Source organism: Rhopilema esculentum, chromosome 15, assembly GCF_057945365.1.
Source record: "Rhopilema esculentum isolate cy_ngs chromosome 15, ASM5794536v1, whole genome shotgun sequence".
Lineage (NCBI taxonomy): Eukaryota > Metazoa > Cnidaria > Scyphozoa > Rhizostomeae > Rhizostomatidae > Rhopilema > Rhopilema esculentum.
This window is the reverse complement of record NC_142829.1, coordinates 7249070-7269319: the sequence shown is the minus strand read 5'-3', so window position 1 is coordinate 7269319 and position 20250 is coordinate 7249070. Positions and strand designations below refer to the sequence as shown.

Genomic DNA, 20250 nt, shown 5'->3' with positions numbered 1-20250 from the left:
GCCCAAAACTTGTGACGTAAGATTTTGACCATAGAGTTTGAACATACAAACATTGAAACCAGCGGTGCTTTTAGGGAGTTCAGGGCCCTTGTTCTTTATAATTTTTACTTTTTTCTTAGAAAACTCGAATATTCGCTATGTCGAACTGATATTGCATTCCAAAGGGAAAATAAGCAGGGGCGAAACTACCGGGGGAGGTGTAGGGGGGGGGGGTGTAACCCCCCCCCAATCCAAAAAATAGTCGATTTCGCAGGGCAATCGAACATTTTGCAGGGCGCCAAGAACGGAACAGGTATGTAAGGAAATGCTCCGTTATGCATTTTAGAGAACGGAACAGGTATGTAAGGAAAAGCTCCGTTATTTGCAATGCGAAAGCATTTCTTACCGAAAGTCATAGCCAATGGATGCAATGATTGATGCATATGTTTATGAGGGCAAGGTTGAGTCCATGCAAATTGATTTAAGTTGTAAATTATTTTCATGACAAGCACGGCGTCACTGGAGGGGAATAAGAGGCTGAAGGCCCTCACTTATAATTGTTTCTATTACTTTTTAACAGTGCAGGAACTAAAAAACATAATAAATCGTTAAGATACCGATTTTGTTTCATCTAATTGCTAACTTTTTCACGTATATTTTTATTATTTTTCTTTTATTTGCATTAATTCAGTAAATCACTTTCTGTATCATTGCAATGTTTTAATTTTGGATGTGTAAACATGGCCTTCTCGATACAAGAAACTGCACATTTCTGTTCAGGAAATAAAATTCCCCCAATCAAAACAACATCTTCCTCTGTCATTCACAACTACGTGCAATCTGAAACGAAAGGTTGCCGTTCCTTTCCTTCCCCAGCGTCTAATACTAGAGTTTTAGCATGACATCCCCCTACCTATTTTTCCCAATAAACAATAATATTTTCAATAAACAATCAGTTCTTTTAGCACAATAGTATTTTGCTAAATTTTTGTCTGAAAGATGCTTTTTAGCCCTTTCACAAGGTATAATTTCAAAAATTTTCTTCACGTCGGACCCAACCATGGTGGGTCCTCCTATCTCACTAAACTTGATTCTTAGCCCCACTGGGCTAAATTTCGTTGCACTGTCTACATCATGTACCCCTTCCCCCCCAATTAGCTGTTTTTTAGCTTAATTTTGCAAACCAACATTAAGTGAAGTGAATATAAGAAAACAATTTACGCTCACGTAGAGAAATAGATATTTCATAGGCAATGAAGTTTCAAGTTTGTTTTTATTGCTTAGAAGTTTGTCCTTGGTAAAGACCAGTGTACACTGGTAAAGCTTTTACTAGTAACCTATAGACAAACCGTTGTCACGAGGTCTGTAGGGCACCACTCAGTTTTGCAGGGCAGAAACCCTTTTCACCCCCCCAAACCTATTGGCCAAGTTACGCCCCTGAAAATAAGCAGCTGCAAATTTATAAAAGAATTAGCAAAAACTTACACAATTTTCCCTTACTATCAGTATTAGTATTAAGCAAGGTTGAATAGATGTTTTAATAAGGTTTCTTCTATTTCAATTTCAATTTTTAGCTATGGTCTTTTTTTGTCATTTGTCATCGAAGATTTTTGTCAGATATTTTATAGCCATGTTGGTCCACATCAGCTACATACTATGTATAACAAATATAAAGTATTTATGTAAATATGTGTGTTTGTTTGTATATGTATTTGCCCTCTTGTCACATTGAAGGCTTTTTATAAAGTACCACTGGCAAAAATTGGAGCTATTTTGTAGCTATGGCAAAAGTGCATTTTTTGGGGGTTTAGTCAGAGGAGGTTTTTTCAAACAGAAGCGTCCAGAAAGTTTTATGTGTGCTTGGAATGGCCCTGGCAAGAGATGACATACATGATCGATGAAGATAAAACTTCTTTTTCAAAATCTGACAACTGAGGCACTGAAAATTTTTGCCACCATGTATACGTTGGATGAAAAACCAGCAACAGCAAATCTGATGTTACGAATTATTTTTTACCATCTCGTACGGTATTTAAGGAATTTTTCAGTTCTTCTTTTCAAAATAGTCTCTGTCTGCATTCACATTAATCACATAAATTAAATAAATATTGCTTTTTATGTAGCAGAATCACTGAACAAAACGGAACTAGATATAGCGAGCATTTGCAGGCAAAATACCGTTCTCGGGCTCATACCGCAGTCTAAGATACTCCCTTTTCTGTCCTCCAACTGATACTGAAATTATATTCACCGACGTCTTTCAAAGTTTATAAAAGGACTTTAAGCATGATGTATAAACAAAAGAATATAAGAAAAAAAATACAGTCGTCAGTTCAGAGGGTTATATCTAATTATCCACTGCAATTCATTACTAAAATTAGGATCATTCCATCGTAATCATCTAGAAAAATGCAAAGCGTACAAAAAAGCAAAGCAGGCTTGTCATTGATTCGTTTCGTTTTATTTGCAACAAAAAGTCCTGGTACCAACAAAATGAGCGCGAATGGAATCACCTCTCTTCAACATCGGCTCAACTATAAACATTCTGTGAAATTCTTACTTTAAAGCCAACGATGAAGGCCAGAATTTTGCAACGTAAATTTTGATTTTGATGATTTGTATACAACGATGAGGCTTGTAGACCAGAACTTTTCGTTTTGCTTATTAACTACACTTATTCTAATTAAATATGATTTAATATTCCCTTTGATTAAATTGCACTTAAACAAGCATTCAATTCATTCAATTAAGATAAAATGACGAATATAACAGAACAACACGGATCTAATTTTAAATAAAAATTACAAATTTAGCAGAAAGACGATGCAGTGGTCCGAATGTTATAGAAAACAAAACATTTGGCTTCAAAACTGACTTACACATTACAGTCTCAAAAAACTAATAAAGGAACTAGTAAAAATATCTTTCCCCTTGTAGTATCTTTCCTCTTTCATATTTACGAAATGCCTGGAATTCAAAGGCATCTATTTCACAAACGAAGAAAATTATGATCTAATCTTCTAAGAAGAAACTTGATTCAAAACCTGTCATAAAATATAACAAATGGCCTTTTTTCAAATTCAGGAGCAGTGATCCGGGAAATATTACTGAAGAACAACGGTTTATGTATTCGCAAAAAAGATACATTCTGTTCTGCAATGGGGGGAAGGGGGCGGGGGCACTGAAAAGGTAAATAGTGCCTACATGCTTTTTGGAGATATCAAAAACCCCCAATATATTCACAATGTCAGTTGTATTATCTAATGCGATAGAAATATAATACAGCACTTTTCCTGAAATATAGCTCAGCATCTAATACAAGAAGCCAGTCTTATAGAATGGAAAGAGAGCTTTGTTAATTAAATATAAAATGAGCCAGCTAAGCTTAACAAAGCAGTGTATAGTATGTGCGAAAATTACAACAAATTCATGTATAAGCAAGTATGTGATGTGTGAAAGATGGATAGAATGGAAATAGAAAATGACGTAAATGGTACATATAAAAGGCGCTAAATAAATATGTGTATGAAACCCTCTAAATCTACAAAACACGTATTGTCAGATGTCCTAGCAGTGACGCTCCTTGTATCCACAGTAAATACCTGTGATATTCTTTAACGATATGTATTCAACGACAGGTAACGTTATGGCAATTATCAATACAATGGGAGCGGGTCTAGTTTTGAATATAAGACCTGACAGTTATAATTTAAAGTTACAACAAAATACAAATGTATCGGATACCTGTGATAGTCATTCGTGAAATGCATTCAACGATGTGTAACGATATGGCAATTACCACAACAACGAGGGCGGGTATAGTTTTTAATACAAGATTTGTCAGTTTTAGTTTAAAGTTGCAATAAAATAAAAATGTATCGGATACCTGAGATAGTTGTTGTGATATGCATTCAACGACGTGTAACGGTATGAAAATTATCAGTTTAATGAGGACGGGTACTGTTTTCATAAATAAGGAATTGATGCATTTAACATTAAAAATAGGGCAGGTTTATGCTTGTTGATGGGTTTTGTGCATACCAAAACAATTAAAGTATAAATTACAACAGAGAAAGCTGGAACAAATTCACATAAAAGACCTAATATTGACTGATAATTCTAAAACTAAGCCAATAATAATCGTGTTAAAAGAACGTAAGTGTTTGCTTAAAAAATTATTGAATTCAATTGCTGATAACGTAAAAAACAATAGACTGAAATTACTAACCAATAATAAAAATACACATTCAAATTTTCCAAGAAGCCTGGTGGCCAGCGACGCAATGAAAAAAATTGATAGGCCATGTCACGATATGACATGGAAAATGTACCGGTATAAATGCCAGGAAATGTCTAAAACCCTCATTATGAAATGACGGTTAAAGAAGAATGGATTTTTTGCAGAAATGCCCTGCATTGCAACCAAGGCTCAGCCTGGTTAAGCATGCTCTGCAAAAGTTATCCACCGTGATTAGTCAAAACAGAACCGGTCTCGGATCGGATAAAATGAACAGTTATTCAATTATGGCCTTAACTAATTTGTTGGTGGGACGAAAGCATAGTAACTCATATATCCACGGGCCACCACTCATGAGTCCCTAATTCACAGTCAAGTTAAATCGGTTGAAGGGAGAAAGGAATTTTTCATAAATCTACAAATCAATAAGTATTCCAATAAAGAAACCGACAGTGAGCCTTTAAGCATAAAATCTATAAGGATAAGAAATTCTAAGTTTGTAAAAAAGTCTATGTCTCACGCCAGAATACATTCACACCTGTGTATTTTTAAGTCCATTTGCGTTTCCTTCAGAATACTTTGTAAAAGAATATATTCCGACTTTCTCTTCTTTTTCACACAGCTTTTGCTTTTCTGAGAAGACAAGATTGGTATCTGTTTCAAGTCTTTTAATATCCTCTTTTGCTCTTCTTGTTCTTCTTGGGCTGACAGGAGTCGGTTTCCAGTTGTAAATGATCAATCCAATGAATATCCCCCCAAATGCAACGAAGTATAGATAGGAGAACTGAAAAGTAACGAACATAGGTGAACTTTAGGTGTAACGAACATAAGGGAAGGTAGAGTTTGAGTTCCAGCCGAAAGGTATTATGGCATAAAGTTAGGGAAAGTAACGACATTCAGAACTACAGTTTTACTACGGTACAAAATAACAATAATTAGGAAATCAAGAAACTGCTTGAATTATAACTAAAATGTAATTTTTCTTCTCTATCGGTTTATTCATTAAATGTAAAAATGGTTAAATACGAAAGTTATTCTTATAGGCTGGAATGTCTTATTAAGAATGTGCTGAAGCAAAATATTCATGTTTTAGTTATACTGAAATCACGAGATCTAAAAAACCCTAACCTTGTATCCAAAGAGGAACAAGCCGAACATGAGTGTGTACAAATCGGATGTAAGCAAAGATAGGTTGACTACTGTAGCACTACTCAACGTGATAACCCAGGGCATCAGCGTGTAATACAAGTACTGGCAGACAACAAAGCTTGCAATTAGCAGTACTGAAATAAAAAAGCAATATGGTTAGTACGTTTGTTAAAAATGAGCTCTACTGAATTAAGATGCATCTACAGAGCCTTTTATCGATTGCAGACAGAAAAAATCAAGATAAACTGGAGACGCAGAAAAAATGACAGGAGAAGGTAAGAGAGAAAAGACAGGAAGAGGGGAGGAGACATGCACACTTCCACCAAAGCTAGGATGAAAATTATTTACTGTAAGAATTATTCACTTTCAAAAGAGCCTAATTGTAATTTCTCCAGGAGCTTAAAAGGCGAAGAATATTACAAATCTATTTCCCAACCCTCATATTTTCTTAATTCTATCCACTTTTATTTAGTTCCCGTTGATCAACCCTCTTCTCGTTCAATCATCAAGGGATATTCAAATATTTGGGCAAAGAGACGGTGAAGAAGTTCGGGGTGCTAAGGGTACATAAAAATGGTTTGCTTGATGATAAAATGGTCAAAATATTTTCGAATCTCCGCTGTTTTGAGACTCTAGGCGATAGCAGCGCCTAAGTGACAAATATTTGAGAATTTTGAGAATGCGCGAGAATTTGTTTCTATTAAAAATTGCAACTTTGCCCACTACAAAGTGAAAAGGATAACAGATCAAAAAACGAATGGTGTCATAATACCTTGAATGGAAAGAAAAAATTAACAATAAACAGTAATTGCCAGGAAAACAAGACAGAACATTGAACGTGTAAAAATTATAACGTCACATGTTAGCCGTAGAACTTTGATTTTAATTCCTTTAGAATGCTCAACCCCCAAAACCCTGAATTAGTCATATTTAACATGTCAGTCTTTCATATACAAAAAGAATTTAAGAAGGACAATGACCGCCAAAAGTGTTGGAACAGTGCCTTCATCTTTCCTACTAAACGTCTCCCCTCCCCCCATATACAATGTTGGATTCCGACTAGTAAATTACAAAAATGGAGGTTGGAGCGTAAATTGTGTAACCCATGTTTAGCGACATGTTCATCTTCCTTCCCAACATTGTTTAAGGGAGGGGAAGAGGGATCCGTCTGCTTGAAATAGGGAAATGAACTGAAAAATATGCATTTATTACGAGTGCAATCGCGGTGTTTCAACTATTTTTGGCGGCCATTGTATCATTAAATTTTAACAAACTCAACAAAAACAATGAAAACCAGCAAGCCTCAAATCAGTAGATAGCATTACCGACAGTGGGATACAAAAGCAACCCGGCAATTAAACAGGAAACCAAAGACATTCCCTTATTTATAAGCTATTAAAAAAAATAAAAAGGTTATGATGTATAAGCTTCTTGCAAAAGTTCGGTTTTACCAACATTGTGAATTTGAAGAACCGATTAAATTACGATCAATTTTGGTTGCTCGAATGTATTCCCAATTCTTAATGTTCGAAATTGGTGAATATGATGGGAACATCATGTGACAAAGTGGAAGACAGTACTTACTGACATGCCAGCTCCATTCGATGTTGTAAATTACATCTCTTTCAACTGCAATCCTGATGAAAATAATCAAGATTTCATACTCTAGTCAATTTAGATAACACAATTGTATTCAAACCAACTGTACACAGTGAACTTAAGTAACAGGAGAAGGAAAGCATCAAAAGAGCCCTGTGAAAAACAAACCAACTGTTGCAAAGATGGAATACTTCAGGCCTTTTAGAAGGAAAATAAGGGACAATTCTTTGTTTATATAGATAGGAGGATCATAGTTTACTGTTCCAAAGAATGGACGGCCGCTAAAGGGGCCTTCAACGGATTTTGTAATAAACGCCGGGGTGTTCTTTGAGGAAATACGGTAATTGACTTCACCTTTTGAAAAGTATTTTATGATGCCCCTTCAGGTTACGTGGTCCAAATTCAAAAGTTGGGAAAAATAATTTGTGGCATCATCACAATGTCCGTTTGTTTGTAAAATGCTATGGTACTTACGTCTGGATTCCAGATATGAGTGCGCAGATGATTCCGATCATCCCAAGAAATTCTGTTTTGGTAAAGCTCCTGACGATGAATTCCTGTGCTACATTTGAACAACCGTAGAGAAAAGCACCAGAGAGCGATAGAAAGTCACCAAGCAACTCGTTTTTGGCTACAAAATGTGTACAATCAATTTTCAATACAGCGAAAGAACAAGAAAATCATGAAAAGAAATATCATCTTAGTAAGCCTGTTGAACAATCTTAAAAGAGAAGCAAAATTGGCACCCTCCCTGAAAACTTTCAGAGACCTGCTATGGAAGGGAACTACTGCTAAATTTTCTTCATTTTAAGCTTTCTTTTTTGACATAATCTTGTAAAAAATTGTAAACTAGATATCTTATCTAAATGCTTCTTTAACAAATAAAAATGAATAAATATTATGCATCTTCAGTGGGCGCTTAACCGAGGGGCTCTAAACACGCACAGGGGCGTTAAAATACAAAGGGGCGCTAGACACAATGGCACAAAATACAGGGGCTTTTATTTCAACATTGATAAAATATAGAGAAGGCGTTGATTTTAGGGGCGCTTAATGAAATGCAGGGGCATTTTCAAGGTGGGGCCTGGTTTTGATGGTGTGCCCAGAGGCAACATCGTATGGCGGTTTAGAGAGCTACAGTAAAGGACCAAATACTCAATATCTCACCATTTTGTTGTGTGTCTCGTGTGTCCGTGAAAATTAGGCACACGGCGCCAGCCACGCAAAGCACCACTCCAATATAATGTGACGCCTTGTATCTGACGCGTAAGATCAGGCAGGATAGAATAAGAACCGTCGGAATAGTGAAACTGTCACATAACTGTAAGAAAATAAATTCATTCAAAAGTTTTCATCCTGCCTAAAATCAAACATTAAGGTTTAATAAGCTTAGTGTTCGTATTTTCATGAATTTTCAAAGGAAGAACCGCGGTTTCCACTTCTTTACAAGAACGCACTTTATTAGAATGCAGAGACAGGGCTCGATTTGCCACAAAAATAAGATAAGCGTAATAAGATGCCCAGCTTCAGATGGAAAACAATGTGCTTTGAAAATTTTTCTCTCATGTTAACAAAACATAACAGCTTATAAAACATCAAGCAAAACTGTTATTTAGTGGACTTGGAAGCAACAGTATAACTACATGCTTAATCTAAAATCACTATTTTCATTATCAAGGATTATCATCATCCCTTTTTTTCTTATGCTACTCATTCGTAACCTTCATAAAATGCATTTGTAGAAAAGAAAGCCAAAGCTATGCACTCCGGAGTTATCCATCAAAATGGGATCAAAGGTTTTCCTTTAATTTTAAGTAGCGAAATCCGCTTCACACATGAGTGGCAATCTCGTGGATCTGACCGCCAACAAAGAAAGTCATGCAATACAAGGCAATACACTATTAAACAGTCTACAATACAACGCAATATACTATGATTAAACAGTCTACAGAGCACGACTATTTTTTATAAGCCCACACCATCCACGCTAAGGGGGGTGGCCATAACAACATTGTTGAAAATTCATAACCAAACATGTTCAAATTAAAGGCATGCCCCTGATCTTACACAAAGTTATGTAAAACTTTTCGAATCAACTCCATCTACGGACACCTAAGCTAAGGCTGAATCATTTCAAAAATCGTGCCCTCTCCATCAAACACAATGAATCTCCATCTAGACAGGATTGATTTTGTAATTCTAAGTTCGATCAGAAAATGTTTGTGGGAGGGGCAGGGGCGGATCGAGACATTCTCAACATTCTCAATTGAAAATGTCAGATTTTCCCAGTTTGATTATTCTAATTAAAATGCTAAAAGTAATGAATGAGCTCAGGTTAAAGATTCAAGATAAGCATACATCTTTTTATTATGTATTTAAGGTTTTTATTTCTACACCATCGCCGTGTTTGCTATATTTTACTCCGTTTTGCCTTTGCGAAACATTTTTAGATCCTCTCCGATGAAAAACCAAATTCTCCTTTATTGAACCTAGTACCCAGGAGAGTAGTAAGAGGCTGCGCCGCGTCCTGTATCTAAGCATGATTTTAAGAATGTTTATCGACTGTTGCCATGCATTTTGAGAAGTTCCTTCGCATTTTTAGAAAGTTGCACGCAGTTTCTTCATGCGCACGCAGATAATTTCAATTCATTTTTGTCCCTGAGAAGAGGTCGACCTGAAAGATTTTAACGAGAGGAAAATTCGCGAAAATGACATATTAAACCCATTCACTTTTAATAGGGTATATCTGGCATATGTTTAACATATATTTTATGAGGTCTTGCCTACGTCACAGTTTGAGAATCTTGAGAAGTTAGTGGGCTGGTCCACCAAGTAGCGAAATTTGAGAGGGAACACCAACTTCACGTGATCAAGAATCCACACTCCACTCCAGACTACAGTGGAAGTGTCAGTTGGCAGTGCTTGGTAATGATGTGTGTTTGTGCTTGATTTGAGAATAATTTCACAAGAACTCATCGCAAGTATGGATATATTGGAAGAATTGAAACAGTTATTGACCGATTGTGCTTTGGAAACCATCAAGGAGTATTTTTTTTGCCGACTAGAGAATGGTTACTTACAAGTCTGCCTGGAGGGCCTAGGCGCCAGAACCAGATCGTAACACACAACCTTCGACATTTATTGTGGCAAAAGAATTGTTTCATTTTGCTGACTAAACCTTGCTGAAAGAGAGAGGGTCAGACTTTAAGGTACTGCTGATAAATTTTATATAGGGGTTCTTTTTGTGCTGCTGCTACTGGGCCTAGCGGCTCAGGTGGTAAATTCTGGAAAAAGTTTGTTTTGTTTGCAGACTGGCCCCTCTGGATGCTGCTAAAATACTTAATTTAACACCGATACCTGACCATTTTCTTTCTGTTTTTGTGTAATGTGATTTAAATGTAGAATTCACAAAAATTACACTGTTCTGAATTTAACTAGAACTAGAATATTAATTCAATGATCCAATATGGTTGCCTATCTTTGTAATATAATGTTTATGGATACATTTTAGTTTGTTTGAATAGCTATTTAATTTGTTTTAGATAACATGTTATTTATTTGCAAGTTGAATTTCACTTTTGCTGTAATTTAATCTAAAGAACTAACTGTAAAAAAGATTTTAACAGTTAGAGAAGTCATTACTTTCTTACAATCTTGTTACTGATATTGTTACCAAGCAGAATAGGATTTGATGTGACAGCATTTGGTGAAAAGTTTTGTGCTATGGTGGTCTCTTGTGTTCTATTTCGAAACACATTTGACATGTTGCATCTTTGGACATTTTATGTGGTTAATCATATGAGCTGCATGGGCCTATTGTCATACACTGCACTTTTGTTTTGGAGATGCACCTCCTTTTTTGCTTTGTTCATACTAAGCCAATAACGAACAAGCTTTATTGAGAATGCAACACCAGAAGTCAAAATCTTGATATAAATTTATTTGAACAAGGTGGTACTAAGAACTGAAAATGCATTTCAATAAAGTATGTTTTACATTATGTTAGTACACACAGTAAAGGCAGATAAAATCTGTTTTTAATGCATGTCAAAATGAAAAAAAAGAAAAAAAGATGAGAAATGCATTTGTTTGCTTATTTTATCGAGCCTATTATCCAGACCAAGTTTTGATGGAATTATGGGTTGGATAAGAAGCTAACTTTGGTTAACATTCCTGTGGAAGGATAGATTATGAAGCCAAAAAATTCTATTTATTTTCTTTGGCAAAAGAAAGTGCCTCTGAAAGCTAAGCAAAGGGAAGTTTAGTATAAAGTGTCAGGCCTCAGAAGATTCAAATTTAAATTTGATGGATCTACTAAATAGACAGTCATCCCAAAGTAATTTTTCTTCCATGTATTACCAAATGATGAACAACAAATCTAAAACAGATATACAGACTTTGACTTTGATGCAGAAATATTTTACTCTAAAGCAGTGCAATTATCATATGCCGTAAAAGATATGATGCATTTAAGAGAGTTAGCATCCAGGAAGAAGTTGACTATTCTGCCAAATTCTTTGTCCAAGTTTCTATGGCTTGTATACTCTGAAAAGTGCCTGCATTTTTAGTAATTTCATTGGTCAACTTTCATTAATAATTCTCTTCTATGATTAGTCTTGTGCCCTTGAATTTTTATGAATTATTTGGATGTCCACAAAACTACACTTCTTTCTATAAAATTCCACATTAGAAAACCATTAGAAAACCAAGCACCATTTGCCACATACATTTTGTCTTGATCTTTGTGTTATTTTTCCCTGCATTACCCAATTTTCAATTACTAGTGTTGCTATGCTTATTGAGAAATTCTTAGATGTTGCATCATTGTTGTTTTCTGGGCAATATTATGAGGGGCAAGCCTATTGTTTTGACAAAGTGACATCACATTTGTCCATTCTTTTTAGAATAAAAGACCTCTTTCTTCCCAAAATGTTGGGGGACAATTGCCTTCCTTCATCCCCTCTGAGTGTCCATTAAACTTTTTATTGTTTGTTTCTACTTCTCCTCTTAAAATTACAATAATTTTAATCATTGCATCCATAAAAGACAGAAAACAATTTCTTGGGCGTTTCCGGAAAATGGGCGTGGTCTGTCGGTCATAATGGGTTTTGAGAATGTCAAATTTTTGTCTGGATCCGCCCCTGGGGAGGGGTAATATTTTAGCGAAGTTCATCGAACAGCGGCCATCACATCGCCAAAAGTCTAAGAGGTTCCCTATTGGCAAATAATAGAACTTGTTCTATTATTAAAGGTGCTTTGTCACCTCTCCCCATTGTTGGCGTCTGGCGTTGCCACTCTTCTCTATTGCTTAGAAGTGGGCAACGAAACTTCCGCGGGGCGATTCACTCTTGCAAATAGCGTACGAGATTTTGCTTAAAACAAATGGATTCCTGGGGATTTTCAGATAAAACAATAGGATTTTCACAAAAGGTGTAGGAGATTTTCTTAGAGTGATTTGCCCCTCGGAAATGTCCATGTCCATCACGTCTTAAGGCGCACCTACAAAAAATTCTGACAGGATCACCATAAACGCAGCTTAATCCATCTGATTATTGAGAATAGCTAGCAGTCTCTCCTATCATATCAGCCTAATCATAATATATCATAAAGTATCAGTCTCAAATCAAATCAAATTGCAACCCATGCATATTGGCTTGATTTCAAGAGACACGATGGAAAAATTGCCGTGAGTATTCAATGCTGTTAGCACATTTTATGTTGGTTTGAAATCTAATTTATAAAAAGATTTGCGCATGACATTAGCAAAAGCAAAGCACTTATTTCTCAAGGTAATTTCTTCTCAAGGGATTGCGTTTTTTCTATAGGCTAAAGAGGTTATATATACAAAATAAAGTTTGCAGTAAAGGATTTAGTTTTGTCCTATTGGATTGAAAGGAGAGGAACCTTTGCCTCCTAAGGTAAATTTTCACCAAACATAATTTTACACAAAGAGTTTTACCCTGAAAACGCAACAGGGACACAACTCAGACAAAAAAACGAATAACAATGCTTTTTAAAGCATTTAACTCGTAACTTCTAGCGCGACAAATTATCTTAACGTTCTCATGTATCAATCCAGTTCCTTGAATAAATGCCATAGCAATATTTTCACGTGCTTTTTTCAAGATGGGATAACATAATATTCTTGCCATTTAACTTACTCTGGAATTTAATCGAAGTTATCAATTTTTAATATGAATTGAGGAACCAAAAAGATCATTTTTCTATAATGCATCAAACTTTCTAAATGAAAAAGTCACTATTCCAATAAAGGATTTTCAGCTTCAATAGAAACTTTAAAAAACTAACAAAGAAATGGATATTAAAGTACAAGAATCCATACTCCAAAAGGTCATTCCTATTCTAGATTTCTCGGGCGCGCCTAAAAAGTTTGGCAGCAGCTTTTACGCCTGGTAATATTTTATTAATTATTCATTTGTTTTGCATATTTCCTCTTAGTGATAAAATTGATGAAAATTTAAATTAGATGATCATATCGATAAGATCTATATGAAAGCAGCTAAGCTAAGGGCGAATGAGATTAAAAGATTATTTTAAAATATTTCATCTAATAAGTCATTTCAAATATCACCCATTAATATGGATGTTTTTTGGTCAACGAAGCAAAGATAAGCGGAATATAATAAACGAAAGGGCACCAGCCAACTCGGGCTTTTCGAGACTAAAACAACCTTCGACTAAAAAGTCCATGCCATTTCAAAAAGTCAGAACAGCAAAAAATGGTATCAGATTTTTATGTTTCTATGGGTCCAAAACCTGGAATTTCCTTACAGAATCAATAAAGGCAGCCCAAAATACTAAACAGCTCTCCATATGTAGCAATTAATATATCTTACGTAAGTCTGGAAATTGCTTTATTGTCAGTCTAAAAAGATTCATTGTCGTAAAAACTAATATGAAATGATTCATACAAGCAGTATAATCCTACGATCGTTGGATACAAATGTTTTTAGTTTATAATGCTTTTGGTGCTCAAGAGGTTTTCTCTCTAACAAACCGACAGGGCACTAGGCATATTTTGGGTACATTTTACAGGGGTGCCATGCCATCCTAGACGACTCCAGATAGATAAATGCTTACCTGTTCAACTTTTGCAGCGAAAAAGGATAGGTTTTTCTTTTGTCTTTTTGACAAGGCGCTAAAACCTTTTGTCTCGAATGTCTCCATGTTACGTCATGACGTTTGGTTCGGAATCAAAACAGTGCCTCTAGCTTGATACATGATGGTATAGACTACACACTTTTTCATAAGAACCCGAAAATTTACATTGAGGCTGGCTGTTCGTAATTTCTTCAAAAATCTTTAGCTGGATTTTTCTTAATTTGTTCTTAAATTTATAGGGAATAAGGAGTGCGATTGCTAGCTTTTCAATCTAGGGGGGGGGGTGTTGTTCAGGCCTCATTTGCCAACAGAGTGCGTGATACAATCTTAATTTGCCGCCATGTTTGAATATTCACCGTAAAGCATCCACGCATGGCTGAAAAATCCTCTCTTTTGAGATAAAGCATTGTTCAAAATTGAATTTTAAAATAGCTCAGCCTCAATTTGTTCTTTATTTGTTTTTAACTTTTGACTAATTTTGAGACTCGTGTTCTTATAAAGTTGTTCTTATAAGAAAAAGAGTGTAGGACATCTCTCACCACGGTGTGCGGCTAAAGTTCGCCCAAAATATCAGGGCTCATTCTCAAAAATATTCTGCATTCAGCAAAGTTTCGAAAACCCCGAACTGTCTGTCTGGAGTCACAGTTTCACCCAAATTGCTTCAATTTTACCTTCCTTTTTTGTCGCTTGGCAAAAAGTGCCAGTAGTAAACAGGAAACAGCTACTTTTTTCGATGGCCTACCCATGACGAAAAGAACGAAAAGGAAAAGTGGTCCTTTTTAAAGGATACGTGTAAACAGCTTACCGCCATTCCTTTTTTCATCCATTAGGTGCAAACGGACGTAAAAGAGGATCGTGTATTTCAGCCTTTATTCGAGGATTTACGGTATAGAGCATGCACACACAGCCTACGCCGTAGACCCCCTATCTTCGTTTGGGGGGGGGGGGGTGTACGGCGTAGGCTAGCACACACACACAAGACAACGAAATCGATGAAGCAGTGTAATGAGAACATACATGATCTTAGTGCCACATCTATTCTGTGTTAGTGCGGACAAGTATTGATATTCTTTGAAATTTGTGGCCTTTTGAAAATGTCAATTGCCTTTACAAATGTACTATTTCCGCGATATGTTACTGCTATACAATATATCACAAAGAAAAGTGACGGTAATCGAATTGATTGACGAGACAAGTGTCAGGATATTCCCACTTGCTTTAATAAACAAACTGTATATCCGTTAGCTTGTAAGATGCCAAAAAGATTATCACGCAACATTGCAGAGACCGGTAAAAGAACGGCCTCCGTGTAAAACACCCTTTTTGAAACTCGAAGGTTCCCATGGGGTATATGTACATGCGAAATTCACAAGAAACTCAGCAAGGGTGCAAATTTCTAACCATCGAAGCAACTTTAGAATTCGATTGTTACCTAATAAGTTAGCTTAAACCTACCTGGTTTGTAAAGATTATAGGGAACTGAGGAGCAAGTTTGGGATGGAATTTCTACAATTACTCAGAGAACTTTAAAAATATCATTAGAAGTAACAAAAGAATTCCGTATTCGATAGGATGGTTTTATTTTGTTTCCCTGGCAGCAGCATTCCAGTACACGTGTAATGAAGAACTGATGTTAATGTCTTTATATGTATATATAAACTGTGGCAGAAGTGATGCCTAGGAAGAGCAACGTGTAACATGGTATAACAATAAATCCCATATACATCTGATAAATGTGATATGCTACACAATTATTCAGGTGCATGGTAGGAGTGGCAGGGGGCAGACTACCCCAGCATCATCCTGTTTGGTCCCTGATTCATTCCTTTGGACCTTTAGTTTCTATGGTCTTATTAAATCAAATGACTAAAATTAACTGAAATTTGACAGGATTGCCTCATTTTTAGAGTTATGGTCAAGCTTGCACCTTGCCCCCTACAAAACTGATACATTATCACCCATGCAACAATTTTGGAGAAATGGGGCAAGCAATCAAACACGCCCCTTGCAAAAAAAGGAAATTTTGAAGAACGCATTACCAGTTTCTCGATAATTTGACAGTATCAATTTAAACAAAAACATTACAAACCTGGGCACTGGTCAGAGTTGTGAATGTGTAAGCTTTCACTAGCAGATAATTTGCTTCAACATCAGCCAGCCCAAGTATAAGGTACTTCCATCCTCTTTCTTTCAGTATTTCCTTGAATTTATTTGAGTCGAAAGCAAGTTTTGTACCAGCAGTTAACGCTAAAGTTGTATAGGTCAAGAATGCTTGAAACCCTGGCACTCGAACATCATACCATTTTGCAAGAGCAGCTGAAGAGGTACCAACTCCACATAAAGTTAAGGATAGTATCTGGCCACAGATAATGGTTTTTAACAATGTCCTTAAAAAGATAGCATTGAATTTTAAGCCCACTGACAGAAACATATAAGAAAAAGCAAAATGCTTACACAGGAATCTATAGCATATATTAAATAGAAAAATTATATGACAGCTATCATTGTCTCAACATCTTATTATCCTGATATTACAAGTATGGATTGGTCCAAAACTGTATTATGAGTTGTGAGATATTAAATCAAATATACAATGTTTGATTCATACCTTTCAAAGTGCAAATTACAAGTAGCAATAGAAGGAAAAATTGCTTACTGTAATAATCTGTTGGGAGTCACAGCCCCATTGACCTTACTCAAATCTGCATGTGACTACAACCCATCAACTTATGAATAAAAAATTCAAAGATCCATTCAATTTTCTCAACTACAGTTTTTCTTGTTACAGTGACTAAATTGCAAATTGAAAAATAAAGTTAATAACAGGCATAACAATATAATTAGACTTACGATTTGTCTTTAGTGCACTCAACTACTGCTTCACTTCCACTTTGAATAAGGCTTGATGTGCTAAAATCTATTTCAACAGAATCATGCTCATGCTTCTTTTCATCAGTCAATTTTTGACAATTTTCTTTAGTATGAAGTCCACCATTTTGAATCTTAGCATTGCCATTAGGTATTCTGTGGCCACCATTTTGCACTGTTAATCCACCATTTTGTGTAGCAAATCCACCATTTTGCAAACTAGTACTTTTTGATATGTTAGTATTAATTTCGCAGTCAGTTTCATCCAGTGTGTGATAATTGAGCCCTCCATTCGTAACTAAATGTCCCTTCTGGTTGACAAAGTTTCGAACTGTACATAAAGCTGTCTTTTCTTCGTTACCAAGTAAACCCATCTCTGGCATCTTAACAAGACTTCTGTAAAGATGAAAAAAATAACTGCTTATCAAATAATAGCATTTTTAGTTGCATATAGTAAATGATAACTTTAAAGCTACAGGAGGCGATCATAGGTTTATGGAGACAAATGAGATTGCATTTGCAGAGATCGCAAAATAGTGAAAATCTTTTTAAGGGGGAGCTTAAGTGGTATTTTTGGATACCTGGGGAAAGTTTGACAGGTAAGCATATAGTTAAAGGCTTCAAAGGAACTCGAGAACACTATCTGGCTCTCGAAGTGACCCTTCAGGGTGTCACTTACAATCATTGAATGGCTTCAAATCTACTAATTATTAAGTTGCAGAAAATTTTGGGTTATGATGGTAAGTTAGCAGAGACACTTGATCACGTTTCAGATGAACTTTTTTGGAAGACTGAAGTTTCCCATGTCTTGCGTTTTGTCCGTAAAGGCTTCATTATTCAGTTATGACTCTTCATTCTTTAACGCTTTGCAAATTGTATTCAAATACACTGTACATAGGACATACAATAATCTAACCACCAATCCCTAAAAGTTTACTTGAAACCATTAACTACAACATTATAGCCCTAACAATGAAATTCCCACGGCATTCAATTTTATAAGTATATCATCGAGAAGCTGTAAAGTATCGGCTATCGATTCTAATTTTCTCTGATTACAAGGATCTGCTTCTTGTTCACAAAAAAATTCACAATCCATTTGTTTCTCCAAAAAAGTTCAGGCCATAGGTATACAAGAATCCAGTCATACAATGTGACAGAGATTACGCTCTCACGAAAAGACAGCAGCAATCGCTGAGATGGGCGAGGCGAGCCAGATCTAACGGTATCTTTGCACTCGGAAATTAGACTTAACCAAAAGTAGAAAACAAGCAGCTTCCTAACGGTGCACTTAAGGCAAAAAAATCTCACACATCTTCAAAATTTCATATCACATAAAATTGACAAAAATGCCCATAGTAACTGATTCATAACTGTTTAAATTAGCTCTGGGCTTTCTTCCGATACGATTGATTTCTTAGCAAGTCCGTATTTCAAAACTTTAGTGTGATTCTCCATTCTGCTGAAGTATTCAAGAACATATGAATTCATCAAGCTATTAGATTCGACGTGATAAATATTGCGAAATGCGTGTTAGTAAAAATGATAGAGGTCCCGATTGGAGGCTAATCCATCCAGGAATGGTGTCCTAGTGGTAAAACAGTTATCATCAATCTAACCCCCATAGGAAGACAAAAAAGCCAGACAAAAGCTTAAATGATGATGCGAAGAATGCTTTGCAGAAGATTTTGTAAACATTTCGGGGTAACCATATTGACATCTTAGGCCGGTGACTTCAACAGGTAAAATCTAAACCGTGAACTTCTTGAGCATTTTAGAACACAAACGTATTAAAGTTTACAAAGAGAATAAAGTTAAAAGAATTGTAATTAAAATAAAGTGTCATAATTACCCTTTATCGGAAGCTGCTATGATGTCGAATCTCCGTGCCAAGGGCCAAAGGTGTCTCCAAGGGTTCCTCCTCCGGCAACTAAATAAACTAGTGGATGTTGGCCTCACACATGTAATCCCAGTATGTCATGGTTCTTGCGGACAAAGAATGACGTCACAAAGCAGTCTAGTAACCCTTGGTGTCAGACTCTATCCTCCCATAAAAACATATTTTGTATTGAATAAACAGAATTGACTAATATCTTTTTAACTTTCATTGAACTCGTCCCCCGGGGGATTTACCTTGAAGAAAGAAAATGGGGATGTGCCTCCGCCTCCCAGAAAAACTTTTGTAACCATGTTCTGGAGTAAAATTCCCAAAACATGGTACCTGTCCTTGAATAAGCTCAAGGAGAATGATGGTTCGCCCAAACATGATTTTATTAATGATAATACATTTCTTGAGACATTTTCATTCCCATGACAAATCTGACCTGCCCTGGAAAAAGTATTTTCATGTGGGCATAAACCTGTGCCGGAAAAGAGACAACACCTATAATCCTGTCCAGGCATTTTCTGTTGGCACTTGGCAAGCACATCCTCGGGTAGTCGGTGAATTAAGTAAACCCCCGGGACCCTTCCGCTGTGTCCCATAGAAATAAAAATGTTTCAACAGAACAAAAATAAGATTTGTGGTATAAAAAGAAAGAGTTGTGAAACCAAATCTAAACAGCTTTTGTGTGCTTGAATTTCTGTTGTCTTAGAATTTAGATGGTTTTAGATAAAATCGTGCTTCTTCGCCTTCGTACCAGCCGTTTTGCTATAAATAACCAACAAGGAATAGAAACAAAACAAAATACATCATTTTAGACTATACTTCGTGAGTTTGCAATTCAACTCTTGGAGCGCAGAAGATGGGGCTGATGGACCTTAGCCACGCCAAATTATTTCTGAAAATCTGAAATGCTATCAAAACCAATAATAAATCATAATTCTATGTTGCATGTCAAGATGGATCTTGAGTCAATGAATGCAAATGTGTAATTTACATCTCCCTACTATAATTCAATGAGTCGAGAAATAAATAAGAACCTAAACTCCCCTCCCTGACATGTATGACACTGAATATAAACAAACAATGACAGATGAATCATGATCGGCAGAGATGAGTTCATATCCAGTCCTGGGGATCAAATCGTCGCACCCTCTATTCATGGCAAACGAATTGCAACCTAAGCAAACCTGGCAGCATTGTTTGTTTTACAAAGTTATGCTTTACAAAACTTATTGCGCACTTACAGTGCATCAAAACTGAATCTAATGTCCGTTCTGAGCACTAGACACATTGCCCTTCCCATATTTTTCAACTGGAGTCGTTTGCATAAATAGAGATAATCTTTACATAAAAAAGAAACCAAATCATATGAAATATTCTGAGCAGTTTTCAATTGGTCTTGATTTTATCA

General features: G+C 36.0%; 1 protein-coding gene across 1 annotated transcript; it reads right to left on the bottom strand.

Annotated features, from left to right (window-relative positions):
* Positions 1 to 2307: 2307 nt before the first annotated feature.
* Positions 2308 to 18984, bottom strand: LOC135685765 (queuine/queuosine transporter SLC35F2). The gene is made up of 8 exons (XM_065201833.2): positions 18807 to 18984; positions 16937 to 17350; positions 16176 to 16473; positions 8132 to 8285; positions 7439 to 7595; positions 6950 to 7002; positions 5345 to 5499; positions 2308 to 5000 (listed from the first exon to the last, which is right to left on the bottom strand). The coding sequence occupies exons 2-8, from the start codon at positions 17335 to 17337 to the stop codon at positions 4749 to 4751; spliced, it is 1470 nt and encodes a 489-aa protein (XP_065057905.2). The 5' UTR covers positions 17338 to 17350; positions 18807 to 18984; the 3' UTR covers positions 2308 to 4748.
* Positions 18985 to 20250: the final 1266 nt, after the last annotated feature.

Excerpts from the sequence above, each read along its gene's own strand:
- LOC135685765 (XM_065201833.2), bottom strand. The coding sequence starts at position 17,337 with ATGCCAGAGATGGGTTTACTTGGTAACGAAGAAAAGACAGCTTTATGT. Across the intron at positions 16,474-16,936 it reads GAGTGCACTAAAGACAAATC|GACATTGTTAAAAACCATTA; the intron begins GTAAGTCTAATT and ends TATCTTTTTAAG. Across the intron at positions 5,500-6,949 it reads CGAATGGAGCTGGCATGTCA|TACTGCTAATTGCAAGCTTT; the intron begins GTAAGTACTGTC and ends TTTTTATTTCAG.